At 51.9% G+C, this 27,192-nt stretch overlaps 2 protein-coding genes across 2 annotated transcripts in view; one reads left to right on the top strand and one right to left on the bottom strand.

Annotated features, from left to right (window-relative positions):
- Positions 1 to 5,384: 5,384 nt before the first annotated feature.
- Positions 5,385 to 13,825, bottom strand: KPNA7 (karyopherin subunit alpha 7). The gene is made up of 10 exons (XM_009479392.2): positions 13,760 to 13,825; positions 12,921 to 13,058; positions 12,270 to 12,355; positions 10,547 to 10,815; positions 9,966 to 10,048; positions 8,516 to 8,779; positions 7,917 to 8,150; positions 7,392 to 7,574; positions 6,540 to 6,689; positions 5,385 to 5,465 (listed from the first exon to the last, which is right to left on the bottom strand). The coding sequence occupies exons 1-10, from the start codon at positions 13,823 to 13,825 to the stop codon at positions 5,385 to 5,387; spliced, it is 1,554 nt and encodes a 517-aa protein (XP_009477667.1).
- Positions 13,826 to 26,772: 12,947 nt separating this feature from the next.
- Positions 26,773 to 27,192, top strand: part of LOC104028388 (myosin-16) — a 34,921-nt gene continuing 34,501 nt past the window's right edge. The window contains 1 exon segment of the mRNA XM_075718892.1: positions 26,773 to 27,008. Within this exon segment, the coding sequence (XP_075575007.1) occupies positions 26,773 to 27,008 (236 nt within the window).

The raw sequence follows: 27,192 nt of genomic DNA, 5'->3' as shown, positions 1-27,192 counted from the left end.
GCTGGAACCGTTCCGGCGGGTACCGGGATTCGACATCGCGCCGGCAAGAGGCGGCGGCAGCGCCGAGATCAACCGTCGGCCCCACGCAACCCCCCCATAGGGGCCCACCCGCTCGGCGCGATGCCGTTGATCGCCGACCTCCGCGATCCGCCGCTCCCCTCAGCCGCCGCCAGCCCCGACGCGCCCGCCCGGCCCGGTCCGGCCGCGGAGAGCGCTTTGGCCACGCCCCCGCCTCGCGCACGCCGTTGGGCCGTGACGTCAGCGCGCGGCGCGGCGCGGTCGCCCCCCTCCCCCCTCCCGCCCGCCGCCATGATGGGAAGGTCGGGGGGGGGGGGGGTGTGGGGCGCATGCGCCGCAGGACGCGCTTTGAGGGCGGGGCAGCGCCCCCTGGCGAGGGGGAGGAGGCTGGGGGTGGCGTGCGGGGGGCGGCATGGGGTGTGCAGGGTGTATAGGGGTGTGTATAGGGATGTATAGGGGTGTATAGAGGTGTATGGGGGTGTACAGCGGTGTATGGGGGTGTGTATAGAGATGTGTATAGGGGTGTATAGAGGTGTATAGGGGTGTACAGAGGTGTATAGGGGTGTGTATAGGGTGTATAGGGGTGTATAGAGGTGTATAGGGGTGCGTATAGGGTGTATAGGGGTGTACAGAGGTGTATAGGGGTGTGTATAGGGTGTATAGTGGTGTATAGAGGTGTATAGGGGTGTGTATAGGGGTGTACAGAGGTGTATAGGGGTGTGTATAGAGGTGTATGGGGTGTATAGAGCTGTATAGGGATGTGTATAGGGTGTATAGAGGTGTATAGGGGTGTACAGAAGTGTATAGGGGTGTGTATAGGGTGTATAGGGTGTATAGGGGTGTATAGAGGTGTATGGGGTCTATAGAGTTTTATGGGTTGTATAGGGGTGTATAGAGGTGTATGGGGTGTATAGAGGTGTGTATAGGGATGTATAGGGGTGTATAGAGGTTTATAGGGTGTATAGGGGTGTGTATGGGGTATCTATAGGGTGTATAGGGGTGTATAGAGGTGTATGGGGTGTATAGGGGTGTGTATAGGGGTGTATGTCTATAGGGTGTATAGGGGTGCAGGGGGATGCCTGGGGGTGGTGGCATGGAGGGTGTATAAGGGTTCCTAGGGGTGCACAGGGGTGACATGCAGGGTGCATGGAGGGTGTATACAGGTGCACAGGGGTGGCATGGCGGTGGCATGGAGGGTCAAGAGGGGTGCATGGGGGTGACATGCTGGGTGGCATTCAGGTGGCACAGAGGGTGAATAGGGGTGCCTGGGGGTGGCATGGAAGGTGTGGCATGGAGAGTGGCACAGAAGGTGGCAAGGGGACATGTGTGAACACGTGTGCATCAAGCATGTGGGGGCTGGGAGCAACACCCGCAGCCCTGGGCAGCTGGGACCCCCAGCTCAGCCCCCAGGACCCACCCCGAATGGTCCCCACGTCCCCATGTCCCCCGCCTTGCAGGCTAACAGCCGCTAACTTCGGGTGCCCGCCAGCTCTGCCATGCCCCATCCCTTCGTCCTTCTCATGACCCTACCCCAACTATGGATTTATGAACCGCCAAAAAAAAAAAAAAAAAACAAACCCAAGCCCCCCAAAGCATCCCATAAACTGGTCCTCCCATTCCCACCAGAAACGAAATCACATCCAGTGGAAAAATCCCTAAATCCTGAACCCTTCCAGAGGCATGAGCATCCTCCCAGCTCCCTGTACCAAGGCAAAGCTCGGGACCAGCCTTGTTTCACACTGAGCCGCTGAGGCTGGGCTGGGCTCTCTGCTCCGGCACGTGCCAAGGGTACCCACGGCCCGGCACAAGTAGTAAATACCACCGGGGAGCAAACATCCCCTATTTTTAGAATCATTTAGGTTGGAAAAGCCCTTTAAGATCATCCAGGCCAACCATTAACCTAACACTACCAAGTCCACCACTAAACCAATCAAGGGTAGAGTAGCAATTTCGTGTTTCCTGGCTTGGCGGCTGGATTATTTTTAAGGAAAGTAAAAACTAGGAATCATTAAGGTTGGAAAGGATCTCCAAGATCATCAGTCTCTAAGATCATCCTGCAGGCAGAGCGATGCCCCGGTTGCCCAGCCCGGCTGATTTATTGACCCGGGAGCGGGACGACGTGTGCCGGGCTCGCCATCGCTCCCGCCCACGTTCAGGTGGGGACCATCGCTGCGTGCTGCGGGGTGAAAGCGGCAGGGCTGCAGAGGCATCGTCTCCGAGCATCCCCGCTTTTCAGCACAAAACCAGGAGCAAGGGCAGCTGAATGCAGGTTTTGGAGGGGGTTTAGGGGCAAAGTTTATCCCCACCTGTGAACACAGTAACTCTGGCTCTCAAGGTGCTGCTGTGCAGAGCAGAGGCGATCTTCCATTTTAAACCCCGGCTTTTATTTCTTTGCTCTGCCCACCCCTTACCCAGGGGTGAGTGGAGGAAAAAGCCTTTCCCCATAAATTCCAGAGAGAAAGCAGAATAGCGATGGGGAAGAGGAGAAAGCCTCAACGATTTACGGCCAAGCATCAGGCACAGCAGCAGACCTAGAAGCTTAGGCAGTGCTTTTCACCATCCAAATTCTTCCTTCAAATCCCCCTCCCCAGCCTTCCCCTGCCCCGCAGCACTATCCCAGCTCCATCCCTGCACCAGGATGCCGCTCACCCCGGGCAGACCCCGGCCCCCTGCCCAGCCGAACTTGCCCAAAGCCATTTCTCCCACCTCCTCTTCCTTCTCGCCAATCTTTGGTTTTCAGCTCACGTAGCTCCCCGAACTGGCTCCCTCAGGCTCCGGGCGTGCAGCCCCAGGGACAGCCACAGAAACCCCCTTCCACCTGCTCCTGCAAAGCCAGACCCGGATAATGTGTCTGCACGGCGCTGGGGAGGCTGCGGGGTGCACCCATGGCGGTAGGAAACAAACAATTACGTGTAAAAGTGCTTTAGAAGAGACCTGGCTTCGTATGCATAAATTAATTGGGTCCTAATTTGGGGCAAACATCCACCACAGGCACTGGCAGCGCCTTTTCCAGCTCTCAAGCAATGTGGGGACCGAGCAGCCATCACCGTGCTCCTCTGGGGCCAGGACACAGGATACTTTAATTAGAAAAACTGCTTTTTTTTGTGCTTCTCTAGAGGGAGGTTGAGCTGCTCTGGGGAAGCAGCACAGCAGCATCTCACTCTCGCTGGTCTCCACGGACCCCTTGTCCCCGCAGGTACCCCATCCCATCCCATGGGGAGAAGTGGGTGGTTCCAACCCCCCGGAGCAGAGCACCGAAGCCAAAATTGCCACGGCGGCTGCTGCCTGCGTCCTGGGAGGAGGGATCAGAGGAGAGCACCTCCAATTAACCAGGCAAGCAGATGCCTGTAGGTCGCTCGCACGCCCACGGTGCAGCAGCAGGCAGGTACAGCCCAGCAGCCTCACCGTTCCGGCAGCCACCGATCCCGGTTCTCCAGCTGCCACGGGATGACAGCAGCAGTGCCGCCCCAAACACCTCCTCTGCTTTGCTTGCCCTGCGGCACAGGACAGTAAGCGCATACCGATACTTTTAAGAAAAGGGGCATGTTTTTCTCTCCATCCAGTCAGGGCTACAGGGATGCTATTTTATTGCAGCTTAGGGACACGATGCTGGAAGTGAGCAGTTTTGGTCCCAGGGCTCTGCATAACACCATTTACCGCAGGCTCATCTCCAGCACATGCAGGAAAGAAGGAAAAAAAAGTCAAACAGCCCTGCCCTTTCTCTTTTTAGTTTGCTTTAAGTCAGCAGAGCACCAGCAAACAGCAGCCCCGCTGCCCAAGCACCGGTAAGGGACAGCCCTGCCCAAGCGTGGGGATGCCCCACGGTCCAAAGTCAGGGCGGCCACATGGACCCCAGCTCCGGTCCGCATCTCCATTTACACTGAGGAAGCACCTGCCTCAGATTTGTTTTACCTGGTGAAATCTGACCATTTCCAGATGCCGTATCAGCCTTGTCAGCAGCAGCATGCTATGAGAAGATGCACACAGCCGAGCTGGAGCCCTTTGTGTTAACCCATGGGCACAAACAAAGGATTTTCACAGGCACTTGCTTCGGCCACATGTTCAGGCATTGCTTTATCGCAGTTTTAAGTACATAGCTTTGGATCCAAGAAATGAAAACCCACAGGCGCTTTGCAATTCATCAGCTCCAGCATTTTAATAAAAAAAATAAGTGATACCCAGCTCTGGCACACACAATCAGGGCTGCATGCCTCCTTGCAGGGCATGGAGCACAAGACTAACTCCCTAACTGCCTTTTTTCCTAGGTGGCCCAGAGGAGAAATGCATAAATCCTCTGGCAAACAGACCCAGGGAAGAAGAGGAGGTTCTGCTTCCTGGAGAGAAGATTTTCCCTTCAGATTAAGTTTATCTGTCACATCACCTCCCACTCCATCTGAGGAAGCAAAGCCCTGAACCCACCCAGGGTTATTTTGAAGAGTCAAACCTGCCAGAGCAGGGAGGAGGAAGCTGCCACCCCCACCTTGCATGGAGCAAAGCCCTTGAGATAGCTTCAACCCCCAGGGAACCAAAGGATCCTAGCAGAACCTTCCACAACCCATCAACACCACAAGGATGGAGCAGTGTCCAGCAGCTTGTTATGAAGCTACAGCACATAATGTCTGTGCAATGCATCCGCTAGCAGAGCTGCACATATAGCTGCAGGGCTCCAGAGCTTGCTGTGAGCTGGACTTGGAGCCACATCAATTCTGTCCTCACCTTCTGTTCAGCCTGCAGCTAGAGACCAAAGTTTGAGGGCCTGGAGAGAGGGAGGACTCCTCTCAGCAAGGGGCAGCGACATGCAGTAGAAACCTGGAACCATGGCAATAGCCACGCTGCCACAGGACCAGCACTCGCTCCTGTGTCCAGAGCCTGACGCTTCCCTGTGGAATAGCACACAGGGGCAAGAGTGACCCACCTTCCCCGGGAGATTTCCTTCTCTGCTAGAAGCATCTCCTCTCCCATGGAGGTGGTTTCACCTGGAAAAGGTGTAACACCTCTTGAACAGCTTTTTCAGAGCTGCTTCAGCCACTCCAAGTCAAGCCTAGAAGTTTCAGTTGGATTTGGTAGTAACACCCTGCTCTCCAGCAGCTTAATGCAGTTAGCAGAAAGTTTCCACCAAGAAAACATGCCCAGAAGCTCCAACACATTTCTGTAGGGTCTTAAGACACTATGGAAAAGAGTCTATATCATTTGCAAGAGCAGCTTATAGAAAAAAAATGCAGGAATTACAAAGCCAGAAGTGCAATTTATTGACAAGTTTCAAAAGTAAAAGGACTCAGCATCTTTGCTCCTCTTGGTTTGGATGTCTGAGCTCTACCAAAACACCTCCACCCACCAGCAGCTCAGAGCTGTGTAGTGCTTCATCTTCAGAAGTTGAAGTCTTGCTTCTCCACCGAGAAATCATATAGTCCATCTTGGCCAGTCCCAGGCTGCAGATCTGGATTTTCCTAAGAGGGAATTGATAGCCATCAGTTAAGGTTCTGCATCTTAATAAACCTACACTTTTTGCAGCAGAGTTTGCCTGAAGCTTGTTGTTTCTTTTTTTTTTTTACAGCAGCTTATTGTTTATTCTTGTTTTAAAGAATCCTGCTGCTGTAACATGCTGTTAGATCAGCCTGACACTAACAGGACCCTTGGAGACCAGACCAAGTCCTCCTGTTCTTTACAGCACACTGAAGCTGCAGTGTCCCTGCATCTCACAGGCAAAAAGCAGCCAAGTCCACAGGCTCAGACACCAGAGTTAGAAGAAAAGAGAGGCTGGGGTGGCAGAACTCACTCAAATAGCCTGCTTGGAACAGCAACAAGCCAGGATTGCTTTGGAGAGATGTTCTCCTGGCATCCAGCCCCTCAGGCAGGTGCCAGTGTGTAGGACAGCTTCCTCCACACCCTCGTGCAGGGACATCCCGCAGACCCTGTTCTGGCCAGAGGACTAACACAGACACTGGCTCCCTGCTGCTGCGCTTCACATCTACACTGAGCCTCAGCTCCGAGATCTGCCAAACTGCTAAGCCTCTTCCCTGATGCTTCCCCACCTGCAAGACTAAGGCTAGGACCAAGCATGGCATCTGTGACAGTCATGGGACTCTTGCAACTGCTGGCTGGTGTCCTATCCTCTTTTCCATAAGTTGATTAGCATGAGAAGGGTCAAGTAATCCAAACGCAACCTAAGCATGGTTATCAGCTGAGTAGGAGGCTTCCATTCATAGTGACAAGCTAGCTCAGCTCCAAAGGAGGAAAATTCTCCACATTTGGTATTCATATCAGCAACTGCAGTAACTCCAGCTGATGCCAGCTTAAATTCCAGCAGCAAGATGCTATCAAGGCATCCATATCTGTTGTGCAACTCATCAGCTGACAACTCAGAGCTTTTACAGACCTTTAAAAGCAACTGGAAAACGCTGCAAGGACTACTCTAGTCATGTAGAGGTCTCTTCCAAAAACCTATTTCAGCCTCCTTAAAGTCTGCATTTCATTCACAGCAATAGCTTCATATTTTCAGATAAGAGCAAGAGCTCACATACCTCACCAGAAAAGTATTTCTCTATGATATTCAGTGCAGCTCGGTAGACCATGTTGTTGTCATGGGTTTGCAAGGCTTCAATTTTCTCCAGACCATCCAGCTCTTCCACCAGCAGACACAACCTTTCTGTCTCCCCCAGCTTCTCAGCTGCCTGTGACATCAGTAACCAAGCAGGCAAACATAACCTTGCATCAGTAACAGGTCTGAGACAGTCTTTACTGTCAGACCCTGATCTACAAGTCAAATGACCGCAGTCCTGCATTTACAGTCCCTACCTGATTTGTGTTTAGCAGAGATGCCAGGGTGAAACATCAATCCCTGCTGGGATTACTCACAGCAGCTTGACTGCCAAACAAGCTAGCCAAACTCTACTCTGCTACATCCACACACTGAGAAGCAGCAGGTGTGACCTGCCACCTGGTATTTCATTTGCAAAAGACATTTCACTGGTTCAAAGGTGCTACAAGAAACAGGTTTTCAAGCAAGAGGCTTGTAGACATCAGCTGGTAGGGAGCTGAGGCTGAAATTCCCCCAGGACCACTTGATTTCTCTGCAGTTGCATTTCTGCAAGACCTTCACCCCTGTCCAGCTCAGTGCTTAACACATAACATCTTTTCCTTTCCAGAAGGAGACTAAAGTCACAGGAGGTGAAGAGGAACACTTTGGGATCTTAATCTTGCCAAGCCCTTTGGACAACCCAAGAGCGTCCAAGAACAAGTTAGACAACATGAAGTCTAACTCTTACTCCTGCAAGATGAGTAGCTGCCGTAGGAGGAGCTGTTCTAGCCACACAGTGGTTGACACCTTGCTGCTCTCTTAGGGAAGGAATGCAAGAGACAGTAGAAGACCTTACCAGGAATAGATTCGAAATGGTATCCAGGATGACCAGGATAGTTTTGCTGTCTTTGGCCAAGAGCAGGTTGAGCAGAGGTTTGAGGACCCCAGACCGGACCAGGTCCACCACTTGTTCCACAGTGCCTCCTGTTGTGAAGTTGGCCACTGCCCACACAGCCTCCTTCTGCGCTTTGAAGTCTCCCTGGAAGAGCAGCACATTGAAGGCTCTCCCAAGCTTTAGCACCCCTCCAAGGTCAGTGTAAGGTGAGGATAGCCCAAACTGAATACAAGGGAAATGGCTGACCCCCCCTTCCCTAGCACTTTGAGTGATGGGTGGATACCACACCATGCTTGCATGCAGGTGTACTGACAAGCCTGAGTGCCCAGGCTGTTCCAAGGACCACAACAGCTTTGAAGAAAATTGCTCAGGTGGCTCTTGGGCACATGCTGAGTGCTTCACAAAAGAGGCATCATGGACCTCATGAACCTCAGCATTGCTTCTGCAGAGCTGTATGAGCAGTGCTGCACCCATCCCACCCCTTACCTTATCGAGCAGCTCCACCAGAGGTGGCAATAACCCACAGGTGATGAGTTGTTGGATCTGCCAGCAAGGCCCTGCTGCAATGTTACTGAGTGTCCACGCAGCTTCCTTCTGTATAGTTGGCTTTGCATGTCGCAGGAGACAGGGCAGGACAGCCAAGACACCAGCATCGATAGCTGCCTGGGTCTGCTCATCAGTCCCCGTGACTACATTCCCAATGGCACGGAGAGCTGGAGTCTAGACAGAGATTAAAGGAGATGAGGAGAATCCTTACCTCAAGGGATACATGCCAGAAAGCCCAGCAAGATCCCTCACTAAGTGCTTGAGCCTTCAAATAAGGAAAGCATCGTGGGTGATTACTGTTGTATTTACAGACCTATCGTCCTCCTGTTTTGCTCTAAGCAGCTTTAGAGTTTCTATTCCGTCTGCCAGCCACAGCAAGCTGGAACAGAGCAGTGGCTTGACAAACAAGCCATCAATACCACAGTCTGAGGAGACAGCAGACCACACGAGCCACATATAGTAAGGAAACATGCCTTCCCTCTCCTCAGATGTTCCTACATTAAGGGACCAGAGGCTGGAGATTGCCGATTGTTTCCTACCATAACGATCAACTCCGGGCTGGCCATGAGTTCTACCAGCTTTGGGAGAATCCCTGTATCCACCACAATTTGGATGCGATCGTTGGAGCCATCAGTCAGATAGGAAACAGCCCAGCAGGAGTCAGAAATTATGTCCTTGTCCTCATGTTCCATGAGGCAGGTGAGGACTGGCAGCATCTTTTTCACCGCATCCAGGGGCGGGTAGGGGTTCTTGTTCCTGCAGAGGTTTGATAGTGTCCATGTGATGTTCCTCAGGAACCCAACCTGAAACACAAAGGAGGTGTAAGATCCTCACTGCAGGAACAAATGAGGAGGAGGTAGCACCCTGCTTCTGGTCCCTACAGCTCAGAGATGTTATCCAGTAGCCAGAAGCAGCCTTCTTAAGGGCTGAGGCTTATTTGATGAAATAAGATGAAACAGGTAAGTGACGAAGACAGTAGATTCACCCTCTCCCTCCCCAATATTAATTTCCAATAACCTCAGCTCTGGTGGTGTGACAAGCCATGATGAATAACAAAGGTGCCAAACAGCTTATTTGCTGGGTCCTTGGACAAATTACAGAGCATTCTTTGGACAACATCAAGAATTTGTTTTTAGTATTAGCAGCTCATTGTTCTAGAGTAGCACACCTCCAGGATTTAAGTTGCATCATCCAGACAGTTCAACCCAGGAAGGATGCTCCCAGGAGAGCACTGGAGCTACTGTTCAAAGCATTGTAGCTACCAAGATGTGTGTATATATGAACCAGTGTTTTGTTATGTTTCTTCCACAGGGCTCCCTAAGAGGCAAGGGTGAGTTGGGCTAGGAACACAGCAGCCAGAAAAGTTATGGTTTTTTTTAAAAAAAAACATCTTGTAATATAAACTCACAGAAGGCCTAGAGGGCATAGTTATGCCTACAGAAAGCATCCAGCTTCCACCACACCCAGGGGTGGGGGACACCTGGAGGCATCAGTACCACTGTTACAGCTCTGGAGAGCTTCTCAGTCCACCTTATGCTTCTCAAGGAAAGTCCTTCCCCAGAGACTGAGAAAGCAGCAGGGCAGGCACCATTGCAGAAAGCCAGAGATAAGCCACAAATCCAGCAGTTTGGAGCTACCCAAAAAGCAGCAGGAGGGAAGCTTGAGGAAAGCTTGAAGGGCAAGTTCAGCCCTTCCACATGCATATGCAAGTTTACCTTGCACCACTTTCATCTTATTCCTAACTTGAGGTGGTCCAAGCTGGATAGGAAATCTAAGACTAGAAGACTTCACCTTGATTTGAAGACTATCTGCTTGGCACCCTCCCAGTTTTGTATATAGCTGAAAGGCAGGGTCATTAAAAGCAGTTTAGGACAGGGCCCCATTCAATTATACAAACAGTTATTGTCTATAAGGCAGATGACAGACCACCATTCACCCAGTACACAAGTGATTAAGAGCTGTTAAGTCAAGAAAATGAAGGTTATTTACTGGAGTTACAGGTGACACCAGAGCCAGCAAGGGAGGAATCACATTGCAACTGATAAGAGCATCTCTGTATAGAGGACCATCACCTGCACAGATGAAAGAGGGTTATTGCATCTGCCCAAGTCACAAGACAGTCAAACAAACAGCAATCAGACCCACAGGCACACACCAGGGCTGGGTGACTAGGCTCACTCACCAGCCACACACCATTAAAGTATCTTCAGGTTGGGAGGATTTACCAGGTAGACTGGAGTGCCATCATGGCTAGTTTGCAGCAGGCTAACCAGGCCTGTCCCATTCTGTTCTCCCTACTAGTAACACTAGTGGGTTGGACCATCCCAGCAGGATGGAGTCTTACACTTGGCTTTGGCCAAAATCCTCTTGCAGAGCCAAGACTGGCTCTCAAAAGCTGCCAGGCCACATGAAGGGACTGAAGGGTTAAGGGTCTCAATAGGGGCAGCAGCTTGGAGACAAAGCTGCAGGGAGAGAAGGCTATCTTGAGGAACATCAATATTTTTAGCTCCCCAGCACTGGCTTGGGCAGCAACCCTCCACACACCCCTAGACCTGGAGACCTCTGCCTACCTGCGATGTTGCCCAGTGCCCACACAGACTGCTCGCTGATGTGCATGTGTGGGGAGGACAGGAGGGAGATGAAGGCTGGGATGGCACCTCCCTCCACCACCGCCTTGGTGTGGTCAGAGGTGCCAGAGGCGATGTTAGTCAGTGCCCAGGCTGCTTCAAACTGCAGAGAAGCACTGTCAGCACGGGTCAGGAACTCAACCAGTCTGGGGATGATCCCGAGCTCAATGATCTGATTGAGAGGGGGGTCCTTCTGCCTGGACAGCATTCTCCTGCAAGAGAGGACACCACACAGCCCGTCATGAGAAGCCCTGTGTGGGTGCCATGACAGACCATAACCCTGTGGCCATGTACAAGGTTTTGGCTTGCAAGGGAAGCAGCAGCTGTAAGATGTTCAGCATCCCATGTCAGCAAGTCCCCTAGCAGAGGGGTCGCTGTGGAGAGGCTTCTGCAGAAGAACCATCTAAGAAGATGCTGAAGCAACAGCAGGGTGTCTGTTAGAGTGCAATATTTCACACATCCTTTTGGGACCATGACAACATTACTGCATGCTCCCCACCTTGCAGGAGCTTGAGACATTGGGGGGGAAAAAAAAAATCAATATCTCCAATTTGTTCTCTTACAGCCTGCCTCTGCCATTCCCCAGCTCAGGAGCACTGGCCAGCTCCACACAGACCAGAGCTCACATTTAAAATAGTTTCACAGACAGCTTTTCCAGCTAAAAACCAGAATCACCAACTCCCTGCTGCCATTCCTGCCTCACACTGGCACAGAAGCATGTGGAGCTGCCCAGGAGATGGGATCAGGGCATCGATCAAGTCAAAGCCAGAAAAAGAACCACTTTCAGCCAGATCTGCTTCCCAGCCTGGTTTGCGAGTGCTGGCAGAGGGTAGCGTGGAGGTGCAAACCCATGGCTCAGAGCTGCGTTGGTGCTGTCACTGGTACCCCACCGCAGCTCAGTGTGCCATCGGAGCACCCTGGGGGCAGGCAGGCTTGGTTTGGGCAGGCAGAAAGCCAGCTCCGTGCTGCACAGCAGATTAGGGAGCTAGTCACGACTTGCCCCTTTAGGAAGGGTCCGGTCTGGCCAGCCTCCAGTTAACACCTCAGGAGCAAAGCTTTTGATCTGCTCACCACAAGCAGACATCCTCACAGCCATTGGCAACAGCGCTGGTCCCCTGGCACACAGGCAGATCCCTGATGTGGCAGCTCAAGCCAGCCAAGAAGCACCAGCAGCAATGCAGCCTCTCCTGGACCCTCAGAAAACATCCCTGCTGCCAGCCGGGTGATGATGGCACCCTGTGATCCCTCCTGCCCCAACCCAAGTGGGGACAGCCCTGCTCAGTAGCAACCCTTACAGCACCAGGATCTCCAGCCCTTGTCCTGCCCAAGCCTTTGGCACTTGGTTTCTTCCCAACCACTTCATCAGCTGGTGGGATCTAACACAGTCCCTGCCCCAGGAGCCACAGCCAACCCCTTGGCTGGGTCCAGCCACACAGGTCCCTGCCACAGGCACTGCCCAGGACCGTGATGGAGCCAAGCAAGGCACACAGGGCACAAAACAGACACCAGCTGAGGTTCCTCAGGGCAGTTTGGTTACCAGGCCCCTTCCCCCTTTGTCATGTCTTCAGAGAGCTCTTCAAACAGGAAGAAATGCCTTCTGCTGACAGGACCCACCACAGCTCCATCAGCTACCTCCCTCCCAGCACGGAGCAGCCGGGCAGCATACCTGGTGGCCTGCGTAGCCTGCAGCTGCAGCTTGGTGTTGCTCCCATTCACAGCTTCAACGATTTCCTCCAAGGACAGCTGAATAATCTGTGTCACAGGGAATGACTCAGAGTCAGATGGCAAGCCAGGACTCCCTCCAGTTTAATCTCTGCAGTCATTCAGCTGTCTAGACCCAAGTCAGTCACCACTTCATATCTAAGCAACATCTCTTCTTTATGCAATGCAGTTTCGAGATGAGGCAGAGGAAGAGAATCCACAAAAGCCTTCGAGGCAACTAATCCTTATAATCAAGCATGGAAAGAGTCACTGACACACCATAATGGGCCTACGAGCTCAGTAATTACCCCTCGCTGTGCAAGGAGCCAGACAGGAGCTTTGCCAGCTCCCAGCGAGCTAGAGCACCAGCCAGTTCTACCTGCCATCGAGGGAAGCCACACAGGACATCATCTCCAGACAAAATAACACAGAAAAAGGGTTAGGCAGTCTAAAACACTCCCCAGAATGGGGCATGACAGTCAGGAATGGCATTGGCTATCTAACCCAAGTCACCTGAACTGGACTTGGTAGTGGTCCAAGTAATAGATGATGCCTACTGCACAAGCCATGCGCTGCAGCACTGATCCTGCCTGGGTGCAGAGCACCCAGTGCTCACCTCATGTCTTTTATCTTCTGCCAGAGAGAGACTCTCGTCCATCAAACAGAATGAAATACTCCTGCGCTTCAGGATCTGCTCATCCTTCTTGGCCTTTCGCAGCTCAATGTTCACCTCCACTCTCTGCCTCCGCAGGGCCTGGAGGGGAGGAAAGGGGCATCACCCTGCCAGTGTTCTGCATCACCCAAAGTTCCCCAAGAAGCTCATCTCAGTTCTGTAACCCTCTGCCCCAAGTTTCCCAAGTGAGGAAGGCAGAGTGCCAGCATCTGCTCTCAAAAGCAGCTCCCTGCTATGGCGTGGAGAGTTATGCAGGAGCTAGGATGGAATAAAGCCTCTCCCTTAGCGCCTCACAAGGACACGGGCTGCTGGATGGACCAGCAACCAGTGGCTGTTTTTAAAAGTCAATTTGCTGAACCTGAAAGGCAAACCCTCATCTTGTATACTGGCTTAAAGCAAGCTGACAGATCCCATGCTCTGACATCCCATACCAGCCCCCTCTCAGCAGGGGTAACTGCTGTGGAGAGCTCAGCAGGAGGGGCTGGACCATCTCCCTTCCCCAGTGCAGCTCAATCACCCACCCAAAACTCATGTCCCCCTTGCCTGTGCCACCACACTCCTCACAGCCCAACCAGCTCCACAGCGTTTCTCAAAAGCTAACTGAGCATCCCTGCTGGCAGAGCCATCCCACCCACCCACCCCACCTCGCTACCCCACACAGGCAGATTTGGGGGCAATTGCCCTTCAGAAGCCTTCACCATCAGCTCCTGCCAACAGGCAAACCCCCAGCGGGCTCTGCCGTTGTCCAAAGGGGATGGCACAGGCAGGGGGTGGGTACTTACAGCTGCATCCTTGCCCTTGTTCTTGAACTTCCTCATCCGCTCACTGTGCTCATTGACAACTGGCATCTTGGCAGGTTTGAGAGAGGTGCCAGCTGAAAGCCTCTGCGTGCTTTTGGGGTTCAGGACAGAGCAGGGTCAGGTCACAACTGCACAGCAACATCCACCTCCATCCACAGAGTGGTCTGGGACCCCCCCCCAGCCCGTGCCACACATTTTCTCTGCCCCCCAGCAAGGGAGATGCTGGAGGTCCTGTGCCCTAAGCAGAGCTCAGTAGGCTCCTCACACACTGCAGCTGAGCCACCAAACTAAATGCAAGCACAACTACCACTTAATACCAGGCTACAAAAATTACAGCTGCTGCAATCCCATGAGGAAGCCAGACACACCACTTCTCATATTAGAGTAACACCACCTTCCTCCCCTTCTGATCCCAGGGCCTTTAGGTTTCCCTAGACACACAGCCCAAGCTGGCACAACCTCTTGCCTCCAGAAGCATCAACTTAAGGTCTGATTTAAGGATAAGTAGCCACATCCAAGCCTACTTTCTTACCCCACCACACAGCCCAGCTTGGCTTCTCACACCAGTACCCCCCAATAGGAGAGACACAAGGTCACCACAGGCAGTGGCACAAAGTTCAACTAAGCAAGGAGTTCTCCTGGAAACCCAGCTACTAGTAAGGATTGACAGGTGAAGAACATTAAATAGGGACAGGTAAAAATAATTTCTAAGCCCCTCACAGTAAGAATCACAGACATCCACACAAATAAGATCAAGAGCAGACCTTCAGACAGTTTTTGTCAGAAAAAGCAAGGCTTCCATGCAGCAGAAACAGAGGTGTATTCAGAGCAGCCAGACACCACCAAGGGCCCCCTAAAGTTGTGCATAAACGCACTCAGGTGCTGATCACACACAGATGGTGCATCTTCACCTTCCCTCCGGGCTTACAGTCAACACCTGTGGCTGAGATCAGCCTCCAAGAGCTCCCCTATTCCATCTTTCTAAGTTTAAGGTTTTTGGTCCTCTCTCTCCCTATTTCCTGCCCCAGCAACCAAGGCTAGATACCAGCAGCATCAGCTCTTACCCCAACACAGCAGCCAGCCACCAAGCTGCAGACCTCTCCCAGCTCCCAGCAGGGCCAGGACAAGCCACCTCTGGGCTCAAGCCAGTTATAGCCATAGCCTCAAGCCCTACACTCCAACCTCAAGAGCTGCTTCAACCTCCCTTCCCCTCTGACAGGGAGCCACAGTAACACCCCAAAATGCCTCTTCTTTTGGGGGAGCTTCCTCCACCCCCATCTCAGCAGAGGTGCACCACAACCCACACACTGACACGAGCCAAGCAGGAGACCCAGCGCAGCCCCATACTCATCATAGGGGAGAAGGGAACAGCCAGCACTCCAAAGATGAAGAAAGCCACTCACCCCAACTCTCTCTCATACCCCACCACCCTCAGACTGCCTCTTTTATTGCCCCCATGGAGCCACGTACCCCCCGGCTCCCCGCCACGATTGGCTCTTCCCAGGACAGCCTCCCCGTTAGCTCCAGCTGCTCCCCGGCCACACCACCCGGATGCACCTGGAGGAGGATGGACGGTGCCTTCCCTCCTGAGCTGCCCTCCTGCCTGGGCCGCGCTGCTCACCCCCACACTCCTCCATACATTTATGCTTTGCCCACTTTGGGCTTGTTTGTGGCCAGACCCTTCATGGGAGATGCCAGCCTGCGCCCGTACAATGTCCCATGACGCGGGGGACAGTCTGGGTGCTGCCTCCCCATCGCTGTGCAGGTGACGGGGAGTGCAGGGCATGGGCAGTCTGGGGATGCCCCTTTTTTGTCCTGGTAGCTGGAAGGTGCTTGTGGGTGGTGATGGAGGCCAGCTGAGCCGCCAGCTTTGCTTAGTGGGGACTGGGACCATGGAGCCAGGCGGTAGCTGAGGGGAATCGGCCGAGCGGAGGTTGCAAGCGGGATGCGACAGGATTAAGAAACTTGGAGCAGCAGCAGGCGCTGAGCTGCTGGCTGGCGCAGGCAGGAGCCTGGCAGGGCTGCAGCAGGAGCATGGAGAGAAACCCAGCAGGAACCTATTATCTCCATGAGACCTTTAGACTTTAGCCAGGAGCTGCTGGGTAGCTCTTATCACGCTACCTTATGCGCCTATCACAGTCTCCATCAGCTTTAGTCAAGAGACAGTTTGCATTTACGGTGCCCTAATGCCAGCTACACGCCGACGCTCGAGCTGCTTGCACCGCTTGTCTTCCTGCCCGTGCCACCGCTCCGGCCCACAGGGACAAGAGCATCCCTGCCCTCAAAATGACCACTCGCAGCGGGGCTTGGCTACAGCACTGCGGGCAGTTTTGGGAGCTCTGAAGTGCTGAAGGTATCCTGGTTTTGTAAGCCCTCCAAGCCATCAGCCTTTTTAGCAAAGCCCCGTTAAAACGCGCTGCGTACACCTCCGTGCGTGCAGAGGTGCCAGCCTGCTCCAGCCGATGGGGAGAGGAGGAGCGGTGTTCACCAATTGCGTAGGGAAAGCGGCTATTAAAATACTGAATTAAAACCTGGGTTTAAGTTACTTGATGTCTTTTTCTGTGAGGGAGATGGGGAGCACAGTAATTCAGAGCGGGTGCCTGGGCTCGCTGCAGGAAGGTGGGAGCAAGATACGGTGGGAGGCAGGGGGGAGCAGCACCCACTGCCCGGCTCTGCACCCTCCGCACCCCAGGAGCACAATCTGGGCTGTCGTACCCTGCCAGCCGTGACATGGGAGCCATTTAAAAATAAATTATATGAGTTACAGGGAACAACTATTTCACTGTGTGGCTATTTCCAGCATTGGAAATACCTATGGAAATATGCTATGCAATACCCAGGCTGCTTTAAGTCACGGATTCAAATCCCAGGGTCATACCAATTCTCCCTTTCAAGGCAAATGAAAAGTTGTACGAAGCTTTGTGCAGAAGGTGATGGAGCGGGGGTGTTGAGAGAAGACCTTCAGATAAATCTGTTGTTTGTGGGCATTAAAAAGCCAGTTGTGCTAATCCTATGTGCTGTATTTTTAAGCTTCAAGTGCCACCGGTTGCATTATCTTGTTTCTTGGCTGCTTGAGACAGGAAAATTACATTTCAATTGCTTTTTAATTCAACTTCATCTGGTGCAAAAGTTAGCATGCACCTTCTAATTTTGTGTTCTGAGTGGTTTGTTTCAGCTAATTCCTAATCAGCCAACGCTAAGTCAAAACAGGCCTGGCTCAAGCTGAACTAGATGAGTCCTCGCAACCTTTCCAAGCAATTTAATTAAATTGGCTTAAAATCACGCCCCAAGGTAAGTGGGGACAGCCTCCTGCATAGGCCAGCCCCCGGCATTTGCTCCTCCGCCTGGAGAGCTCTCTCGCCCAAGGTGCTGCAGAATATGAACGTGCAGCAAGGCTGCAAGGAGTTCATCGTTATCCTGGGCTGCTCTTTCCCTCTCTGCCCTTTCCGTTCCCTCTCCGCCTGCCAAGCGCAATCAGACCCACCCCGTTCAGTCCTCTGTCACTGCCAGCGCAGGGAGGGAGAAGATGGGGACAGAAAAACATGTAAAAATTGATCAGCAACCCCCTTCCCCGGCCGTTGCTTCAGCCACTGATGGCATGAGAGGTGGCACCGCCGAGCGCTCGGCCCCACGAGCAGGCAGAGGATGAGGGGGCTGATTTCAACCCGTGCCGAGGACACGGGCAGATCGATATTTGCCCAATGGGAAAGGGAACAACTGCTGGAGGAAAAAAAAATTTCGGTTTTCAGCATAATAAGAGGGTATCACAGCTAATGGAGAAGAAAGGAGATAAAACCCTAAATCTACATGACAGCGTCCCCTGAGCTCAGCCTTGTGTGCTCAAGCTGAAAATCCACGTTGTGACAGGTATGAAAAGCTGCGGTTTCAGTTTAGAGCTTTTCTTTGTGGCTGCTCTCTCCCACCCTTCGCCCCGTGCTCCCACCAGGACACTGCAGGTTGGTCAGACTGTGACTGATGGCAGGCTGGAAAACACCAGTTTTAAGCCCTGAGATAAAATAAAAGCACTGATTTTTTTTTTTTCCTCCTCTGTTTTTTTCACGTTTCTTTAATAGGATTACCCTCATCGCACGCGGAGAAAGGTAGCAGTCAGGAAAGACGGCAGCGTGTGGCATCTCTGCGGCGGGGTTAGGCAAGGCAGGAACAGCCCAGGCTCCATCGTGGGAGGTTGCACGGCCACAGCAGTCGGTCTGAGCAATCCTTCCGTGAAAGGAGAACCTCACCTGGCAGAGAGCGAGCAAAGGTAGGGATTCCTGCCAACCCCCTGGACGTCTGCCCTCAGACAGCATATTTTCTCCGTCAGCTCTAATGCAGCCTGTTAAGTTAACATCAGCAAATTAATTTTACTTATTTGTTACAGGAACACCAAGGAAATATCCGTGTGAGTTCCTGAACCAGCTGCTGAGGTAACTGCAGGTGGATGCGGGGCAATTTCCAAGCGTAGCAGGGATGGAGCCTGGAAATTCCCCCTTTTTCGGTTGGGATGCATCCTCCCGGCGCACGATCCCGGAGGGAGGCAGCGCTAACTCTGCAGCCGGCGCCGGTTCCTCCCGGGGAGGCAGACGCCAGGCAGCCCGTGACCTCCCCACCGCCAGCCATGAGATTCCTGGCAGTCCTATTGTCCGCGCAGCAGCCGCGGGTTTGAGTCGAGATCCGAGCTGCATCGTGCCAGGCGCTAAACAGGCGCGTAAGAAGTGACACCCCCCTTCCCTTACAGTCTAATCAGGACATGCAGAAGGTGGGAGAAGGGATTTATTGTTATCCCTGTCTTACTGCTGAGCCAGAGGCAAAGCCGAGCACCGCAGCTGCATTTTCCAAGGCTCAAGGTGCAGCTTGTTGTTTCCCCTAATTTAGCGTAGCGGCCTCAAAAAGTGGTCCTGCTTCTCCCCCCCACTCCTCTGCTTTTCTCGCCTTCCTCTGCTTTTCTCCCCCCGCTCCACTGCAGCCAAGGAGCCGCGGGGATGCGTCAGTTCAGGCAGCTCATTCGAAGGGAAAGCAACCCACAGAAATGAAGAAATAAGTATCGTTTTTCATCGATTGGGTTGAAACAGCTCCTGCTATGGGATCACTAGAGCGGGTAGCCAAGGAGGAGAGGTGTCCCCGAGCGCGACGGCAGTGCATCCTGCATTGCCGGCAGGTATGGCAGGTCGGGGCAAACCGGTCCCCTAGGAGTTTTTATTTGGTTGAGCAAAGAGACTATTCACGCCGAACACTTCTATGAGGTTCCGTGGACCAGAAAACTTGTCCTTCTATGTGGTGCTTTTCAAGGCAAAGTGTTCTTCAGTGCCTTTTCCCAGCCAAGAAATGGGATCACTCACACAGAAATGTAGGTGTTGAAAGAAAGAAAAAAAAAGGTAAAAAAAAAGTCACATTGCTATTATACAGCAGAGATCTCTATTGATAAAGAGGCCTGGCAGAGCTGGGAATTCCCTAGGAATTAAGGAGAAGGGAATTGCTGTGCGGGAAGAGAGCTTATACAGTGGATAACACCACATGAAGCGGAACACCAAGCGATGATCCCATCGGCTGGGCCGGAGTCGGAGGGAGCTCCTGCCGAGCTAAGGGAGCTCCGGGAAGGAGAAGAGCAAAGAGCGGGAGTTGCCGGAGCCCTTTCCCACTTGCTGAACGCAGCTGTTAATGTCCATTAGGCAGCCGGTGTAAGCGGATGCCCCAGAAAACCGGCACAGCCCTGGAGGGCCTGTAACTCCACACCAGGCTGAACATTAAGGAACTAATTTTAACTTCTAAGCAGCATCCTTTCTGCCAGCCAGGGAGGGATTAGAGTAACAGTTTTTGAAATTATTTAAAAATAACAGCAGACTTAATCATAGCTATTTATTAAATCCATTATCCTCTGTCAGTTATGGGACACTGATTTATTCAGCTGCGGGAACTATAATCACTTACGGCCAAAAACCTTACTTTTTTTTTTTTTATCCCTAACAGGGCCCAGTAATAATTATTGTAATAATTATTCCTTTAGTCCCCGAATCTGTAACTCAAAGAACTGAAACAGAGAAATTGACGGTGAATTTGGGGCTGAGACACAACGGAGTGATGGAGAGACCTCGGAATTACTGAAAAAATGCATAATTTTGTATCAATCATGCATGACCTTGCTCCATGGCACCTAGCAGGGGAAAGGCTAAGGCGCTCTCTAAAAGAGTGGAGTACCTTGTAAATCACGTAGGGAAGAGAAACCCCACGAAAACACCGGAAAACCCGTATAAATCACAGGGGCTTGAGCCTCTGGATGCCACTTTGCTGTCAGGGAGTCCATGTGCGGCTTAATTAGACAAGGAGACGAGCTTTCCCCTTCTCCTGCGCACGCAGAGCTGCTCCTGTGGTTTCCTCGGCGGGGAGGGCTGCCAGATGTCTGCTCACCTTGCTCTGGCGCCTCGGATTGTCACAGCCGAGGACAGGATTTCAACAGAAATTAGTGTCTTTGTTTAAAATGTGTATTTAGGGGCCTTTGTTTGAAAGCCATGCTTAGGAAATGCTAAAAAGAGGATTCAACGTGCATATTCCACCTGATCCTAGGGGCTGAAGATAATTTTTGCTAAGCCCGGGGGTGATATTCGTCTCTGTTTCAACTGCTTCACGTCTCATACATGCATTGATTTGGTAATGAGCTTTCGGGGGCCCCCCAGTAATTACATCCCACTGCGCCATCTCCTTCCTGCTGTTCCGCTGCTCTGAGGTCTGTCCTGGACAAGCCGGTGGGAGCAGCTCCCTCCGCACCATCCAGCTGGTGTGATCCTCCAAGCAGATTTGTTTTAACTGGGGCAGCTTGTATTTGGGGATTAGATTTGCAAAAAAATAACCTACTCAAATTCTGCGTGTCACTCCGAGCGGGCAGGTAATCGGTGTGGTCCATTTTTCTGAGGCTGAGGTACACGAGTCCCTGGGAAAAAGGGCAACGAGGCGAAGAGGAATGGCAGAGCCCCCTCCTGCCTGTTCCGTCTTGGCTTTTCCGCTCCTGAATGTTACAGGCAAAGTGAACAGGAGGTGCCCGCAGCACGAACGGAGCATTCCAGCGGGTGATCTCCCAGACACGCACACGGTGACCTGCAGACCTGTTAATGAAGCCGCTGATCGCCCACGTTGAGACCATGGTGACCGTAGCCCATGGCGAGGGGTAGGGCTGTGGTTTTACTGGTGTCCTCGCCCAGGGCGGTGGGTGGTGGGCCAGAGATGGGGTGGAAAGTAGCCCCAAGCCTGTGCCGAAAGGGATTGACCCAGGGACAGTCCCAGGATGGGGCTGGGATTCGGGGCTCTTCTGTGGCTTGGGGTTGGTCCAGTCCCACCGCTGGGCGCTGGGAGACATCCCTGTCCGGGATGAGGCTGTGGCTCCCGATGGTCTCTGGCTAAGCGTAAGGATTTGGTTGGTGGTGGTCCTTGGCTAGAACTAGACATAGAGCCCCGAGGCTGAAGGTTGGGGGTTAGGGGAAGACTGATATACCTGCTTCAGGTTGAGGGTGGGCTCTGAGGGTTTTGGCTACTCCTGACCTCTGTGTCAGATACATTTGGAGAACTAAGGTAGGACAGAGAGGAAGGGGTGGGCAGCTGCGCTAGCTGTCAGTCCCCACTCCCTTCCAGATCTGGGCAGAGACCTGTTTGCTGGCTGTTAACGCTCCTCTGCTGTTGGCAGACGCGGCCAAACCCTGCTGGAAGAGTTGGCTGAGCCCTCGGTACAGCTGGTCCACCGAGGGCAGAGACGCTCAGCAGAGCTCTGCGTCGCTCCGTGAGCTCAATCGGCCAAAGTCTACGCTGTGGATTAAAAATTCCCAACCTTGCCCATGGTCTGTGCGGGGTCAATTTGACGCCACACGCCAGAAGTTTCAGGGGATGTTTTCCCCCTCTTTTTCCTTAAAAAAAGCCTTCAGAAGTTCTGGGGCTGTTTGTTTTGTTTCTGTAATTCCTTGCACTAAAAGAGTGCTACAGTTGGAAAGCTGAGCACTCAGAAGTTAGACACCAAAAAGACTTTAACTTTGCTTTCATGTGCATACACTTCCCCATAGAGTTTTTGATCATAATACCGCACAGACCGTCTTCTGCAGGACCTGTGACTCACTGAGCACCTAAGGGGATTTGGAAGCACTTGGCATTGTCCCCAGCAGACCCTCTGTGCCTCTCGAGCAGCGATCTGCCCTTGTTTGGTTAGAGACCGGTCGTGTCTCCGTACAGCCAATACCCCTCCAGCCCTCACAGGAATACACTGATCCTCCCCAAGCAAGCAACAGACAACAGCTGAGAATGAGGATACAGCTTTCATTACAGAACCAGCATTATTTTTTAAATGACTAATAAATGCAAAACCGTCTTGCAGTCTCCTGGGCCAGATCTTTATATAACCCCGGGATCCTTCAGCAGGGCTTTCTGATGGGGATACCATTCCTTCCCTAGCCACCAGAGATCAGTTTGCTGCTGCTGCTACTGAAATGCAACCCCGAAAAGCAGCATCTGAACCGAGTTCCTTGTTACTCCAAGGCTTGTCGCTACAGCGCAGAGGCTGAGGCTCTACAGCGAAGCTGTCAAGAGTGGTTTCGTACTCCCTGTTCCTCACCCTGCCCTCCGTACATTTACAACCTCCTCCTTTGTAACTGGGAATGTCATTATGGACTCCTGGGCTGCTGCGTTTAGCCTGGGATCCCTGGCAGTGCTAAGAGGGAGAGACCAGAGAGCCTTTCCTCCACGTGGTCTGTATTATATGGGTTGATTTGCCCCTTATCTGAAGACCATTTTCCAATCTGAAACATAGTTATGCTCCCCATCCCTTCAGGCAGGAAAGCTGGACTTTTAGTCTCACTTCAAGATGATGAAGAAATCTGTGTCAGAGCAAGAAACAGCCCACACCAAAGGCAAACATCCTGCTCAGCAGACAACTCCCTCCCCGTGTTCCACTGCCTGCAGAGCTCGCTGTGCAGTGCTATCAGTCCACGTCACTGCAGAACACGTCTCCTTCATTTTCTAAGAGAACGTTGAAAAAACTCCTTTCCCAGATAATATAATGACTGTAAGGGGATGGGGCTGGATGAACCAGCTGCAGCCCGACCCGGGCTGTCGCAGCGGGATTTACGGAGTGCGGTGATGTGCTGGAGAACAGCATGGCCAGATACGATACAGGACGGGGCCTATGCTATGGAAACTGCAATGACATTTCATTAAACTCAGCAAGAGGCATCCTAGTTACTCAGGAAGCAATTTGGCCAAGTTCTAGCCGTCGCTGATCTGTCCATGGGCTGAGTGAGCTTGTAGCTATTTAAGGTTTGCCATTTTGACCTGTATCACTTCATGGAAAGATCCGATTGCTCCCTTTGCAGCTCATTCCTCCTGTGCGGTCAGAACAGACATTTATGCACGTTACACATGAGTGAACAGGGCAGAACCCATTATTTACTTGATGCATTTCACGTCTTTGTCCAAGACGTTTGTCTGAGAACTGTTTACAATCTCCATTCACAGATTCAAGGTTTGAAATAATTACCTAAAAAAGCCCAGAACGTATGACTTGCTCCAGATACATTCCTGAGAAGTTAATCACAATTCTCAATATTCAAGACTCAGGCTGGCCACGGTTTCTGCGGTATTATTCTGCTCCTGACGGGACATGCTGAGTTCTTGAATCAGATTTTCAGGGTGAATAGTCAGTTACAAATTCAAGAGGTGGGTGTAACATGAACTCTCTAATTTTCACCTCAAAGCGGCTGTATATCTGAATCTTCCTGCTTGGAAACTCTATCCCAAGCGTATTCACCCGAAACACCCACCATGGCAATACTTGCAGAGTAACCACATCCCAGACGCTCCGGCTGAGGAGAAACTCTAGCAGAGAAATTCTTAAAGCTGATAGAGAAGCAGTTGTCTTTCGGGGCAGTTCACATCCACTGAGCAACTAAAACAAGCAAGACTGTAACACAACAATAGTCTTTATCCTCTCTGCTTGTGGCAAACACAGAATTTATTCATCATAAACATGGGGACTAGAACTGTTTTTAAAATGAAATTTTAATTCCATCGCCAGTGCGGCTGCTCCTGCCAGTCTGAGCTTTGTCTGCCAAAGATCAGCTCCTCTCACCGATGAAATCCGCCAGTCCACCTTGGCAAGAAGGGCATGGCCAAAGACGTGACTTTGAACGAAGGCTTGACCAGACGGTCTTGCTATTTCAGCCTCTCATCCCTATACTCCAACAGCTGAGTTTGTAACACATCCTATAAGGAACGGAAAGACAAGGAGAAATCCCCAAGAAACAAAGCATTATCTGATCTCTCCTGAGGGACCAAAGCTTTCCCAATCAGGCTCCCAGCGCTACAGCCTGCTGAACTTATGGATAAAGAATGTGTTGTCTCTTTTAAAACCTAAATGCTGGCTCAGGCCCTTTGGTCAGCTATGGAAGAGCCTGGCCAGCCCTTGCAAACACACGTCTGCCAGGATCGTGGGTTTAGCCTGGCAGGTACTTGCTGTCTGTGATTGCTGGGGAGAGGTGTGGGGTGGAGATCAGCAAGGACCTTGCACCTCCATGGGGCAGACACTGCAGGCAGAGTCAGAAAGAGAAAAGCACAGTGCCTGCAGGTGTACACCAAGAGCATCCGGATTTACATTCACCGTGTTTTATAACAAGCAGACTTGAACTCACGGGTATTTTAACCGTAAGCTCGTTGAATTCCATGTGATTTTTGGGAAATGAAATTTCAGAATTTTAACTCACCCACACTTGCTGGCACGGCCTTACCACTTCCTTGACCTATGGCTTTGGGGAAGACATTTACAACTACGCTTTTAAAAACACACATTGTCTCTGGGTACCTAAACAACCCAGCTGAGGGCTGCCTTTAGAGAAGCTGAGCACCAGTCACTCCTACTGACTTCAGACTGAAAGGCCAGAATAAAATAGACTTTTTGCGGGTACTTTGTCTGCCAAAGACCAGACTGACAATGGGCGGACAACTCTGAAGATTTAAGTTGTCCTCATGCTGTGCCTCAGTTTCCCCAGCTGTAAAAGGATGGTGAGGTATAAAGAATTTAAAGCTCCTTAAAGGTCTGAGACCTGCACCCAAGGAACTGTTTGATGCAAGTATGAACTATCTTCAGCCACATGCATTTATGTTCTGTAGGTGTTTGGTTTAACATTTCATTGATCTGTTTTAGGGACCACACCAGTCCATGTATTTCAGGGAGGTGACAGATACTGTGTAGTCCTGAGCCTTCTGTGGAAAGGGCCACAGAATGAAGTGCCAAAAATATATTGCAAATATGTGCATCTAAAAGCAGCAAGTGTCCAGATTTAACTATACAGATTGAGGGGGGAAATGATTGCTGAGCTGTTACAGTTCCTTATCTCTGCCTGATCAGAAGTGGAAATACACAAGAGGAAAGTTTCTCCTTCCCGCTTTATGGGTGAAATTCATTCCAGACCAGCAGACTGCAATTGTTAGTGTTACACCAGGACCTTCTTGAGCCCTGAAACCGGTACCCAAAGGTGCAGCACTGCTGCCTTGGAGTCCTTGCACACATACATTTTTAGACCACCAAGGTTTTAAGGATGGTGAGGAAAATGAGACCACCAGAAGGGCCAGCGCCACCATCGTCTGTAACCGGTGCCAAGTTCTTCTGACTTTAGCCCAAGCAGTAGTCTCTAAAACCAGACCCTGCTGCCAGAGTCCCCCACCCACGCCAGGGCCTTCTCCTGCTTACCCCAGCCTGGCTCCTCTACCTCCTGTGCAGGCGGCGTGACTCACAGGGCTGGCGCGAAGCATTGCTTGGGGCTGTCATCACAGGGGCTGTAGAGGTGGAAAGGAGAACAGCCCTTGGCCTGGGCAGCGTGTCCACACAGCAAAACAAAGCCGCAGCACAGCCCATGTTCCCTTTAATCTAAGTAATGCATAGTAGTGATGAAATCAGCTTTGCCTCTGCAGGGAGCAACAAGTTGAGCAGGTACCGTAGCTCCCCAGGAGGCACGTCTTTAGGTAGCTGGACACGGACAAAGACTACTCACCAGCAGCAGTTTGACTGTTGCCTTGACAACATTAAGGCTAGTTCAGATGTGTGAGTGGGGGAAGGAAGACTGCCTGGAGTGTGGGACATAGTCTGCTCCCAGTGTGGAACAGGTCCCAAAAAATGCAAAGTCTTGGGACATGAGTCATGTCCTTGAACTTCCCTGCTCCCTCCTGTGGCATGACTTTGCCACAGGTATGGTCTCAGGTTGCAACAAGGGTGAAAACCACCAAGACGCATGCGAAGCGGATGCGCCATGGGCTCTCCTGGATGACCCTGGTGGTTTTTGATGGCTGAGGACAGGAGCCGATGAACCAGGTCCTCCCTTTCAGGTTCCTCTGAACCCCTTTTACAGCTGTGCCTGCATTTGTGCTATTTTGTGCACTGCTGTAGCCTTTTACACTAGGAGGGTTTATGCCCATACTGCAGGCATCTGCACGGGAGTTGCCTTACCCCAGGGAGGGAGTGAGAAGCTCTGTGGTTGCTCTGACTTACAGCTGCTTCATGGGTTTCTCTGGCAACCACAGAAAACCACCAACACCCTCAGTACTCCCAGAATCCCACAGGCACCTCCCATCCAAGAACTGCCCTCACCAGAACTGGGCCTTAGGGTCTCACAGTGTTCAGGAACAAAAGATGGGAGAAAGGCCCTCCTTCTCAGCCATAGGCAGGTTCCCAGTGGCCCAGCACTGGACAAGGAGGAAGGCTGAAAAGAAAGTGGGAATATTCTCCCTATTTCTTCTCAGTGCATTTCTCACTTTCTGGCCCCTCTTAGGAACCACCACCCAGTTTTGGGATGTTGCCTTGCCTGTTCCTTCTGCTGCAGGTTCCTATTGAACTGGAAGGTATTGTTGGCATGAACAGGACAGCACCACAGGAAATTCCAGGCTTCTTCAGTCTCTGCTTTCTCAGCAATGTGGGAAGCAATGTTCCCCTTCTCCTTTCCTTCTAGTTTTACCTTCTGCCTAGAAGAGAAGCCAAGATGTCTGATGGTTACAAGGAAGAGTGTGTGGATGATGCTGACCCCATGCAGGTCCTGGCTCCTCCTGAGAAAGAGAAAACTGAGGCCGTGAACAAGCCCTATGACATCAAGACATCCTGCTGGGTGAAGGATGAGAAATGGGGTTTCCTTGCTGGGGAGATCCAGTCTGAAAAGGATGACAAAGCCATGGTGAAGATGGTGACCAACCACCTAATCTCTGCTTTCTGGGTTCAACAGGAAAGCAGCAGCCTACTGCACCCAGAGGAAGTGCAACCACATCCAGACCTATTTTGTCCTTTGGGTCAGCCAATTTGTGGGACTCCTTTCCTGAGGCCACCAGCCAGGGGCAGTGGCAGCCAGAACAAGACTTCAAGTGGAAGCATGTCCAAAAGAGTGTTTTCCCACGTGGTCCAAGGAGAA

Source organism: Pelecanus crispus, chromosome 11 (assembly GCF_030463565.1).
Source record: "Pelecanus crispus isolate bPelCri1 chromosome 11, bPelCri1.pri, whole genome shotgun sequence".
Classification (NCBI taxonomy): domain Eukaryota; kingdom Metazoa; phylum Chordata; class Aves; order Pelecaniformes; family Pelecanidae; genus Pelecanus; species Pelecanus crispus.
Note: the sequence above shows the minus strand (reverse complement) of the source record. Positions and strands in the feature narration are given on the sequence as shown.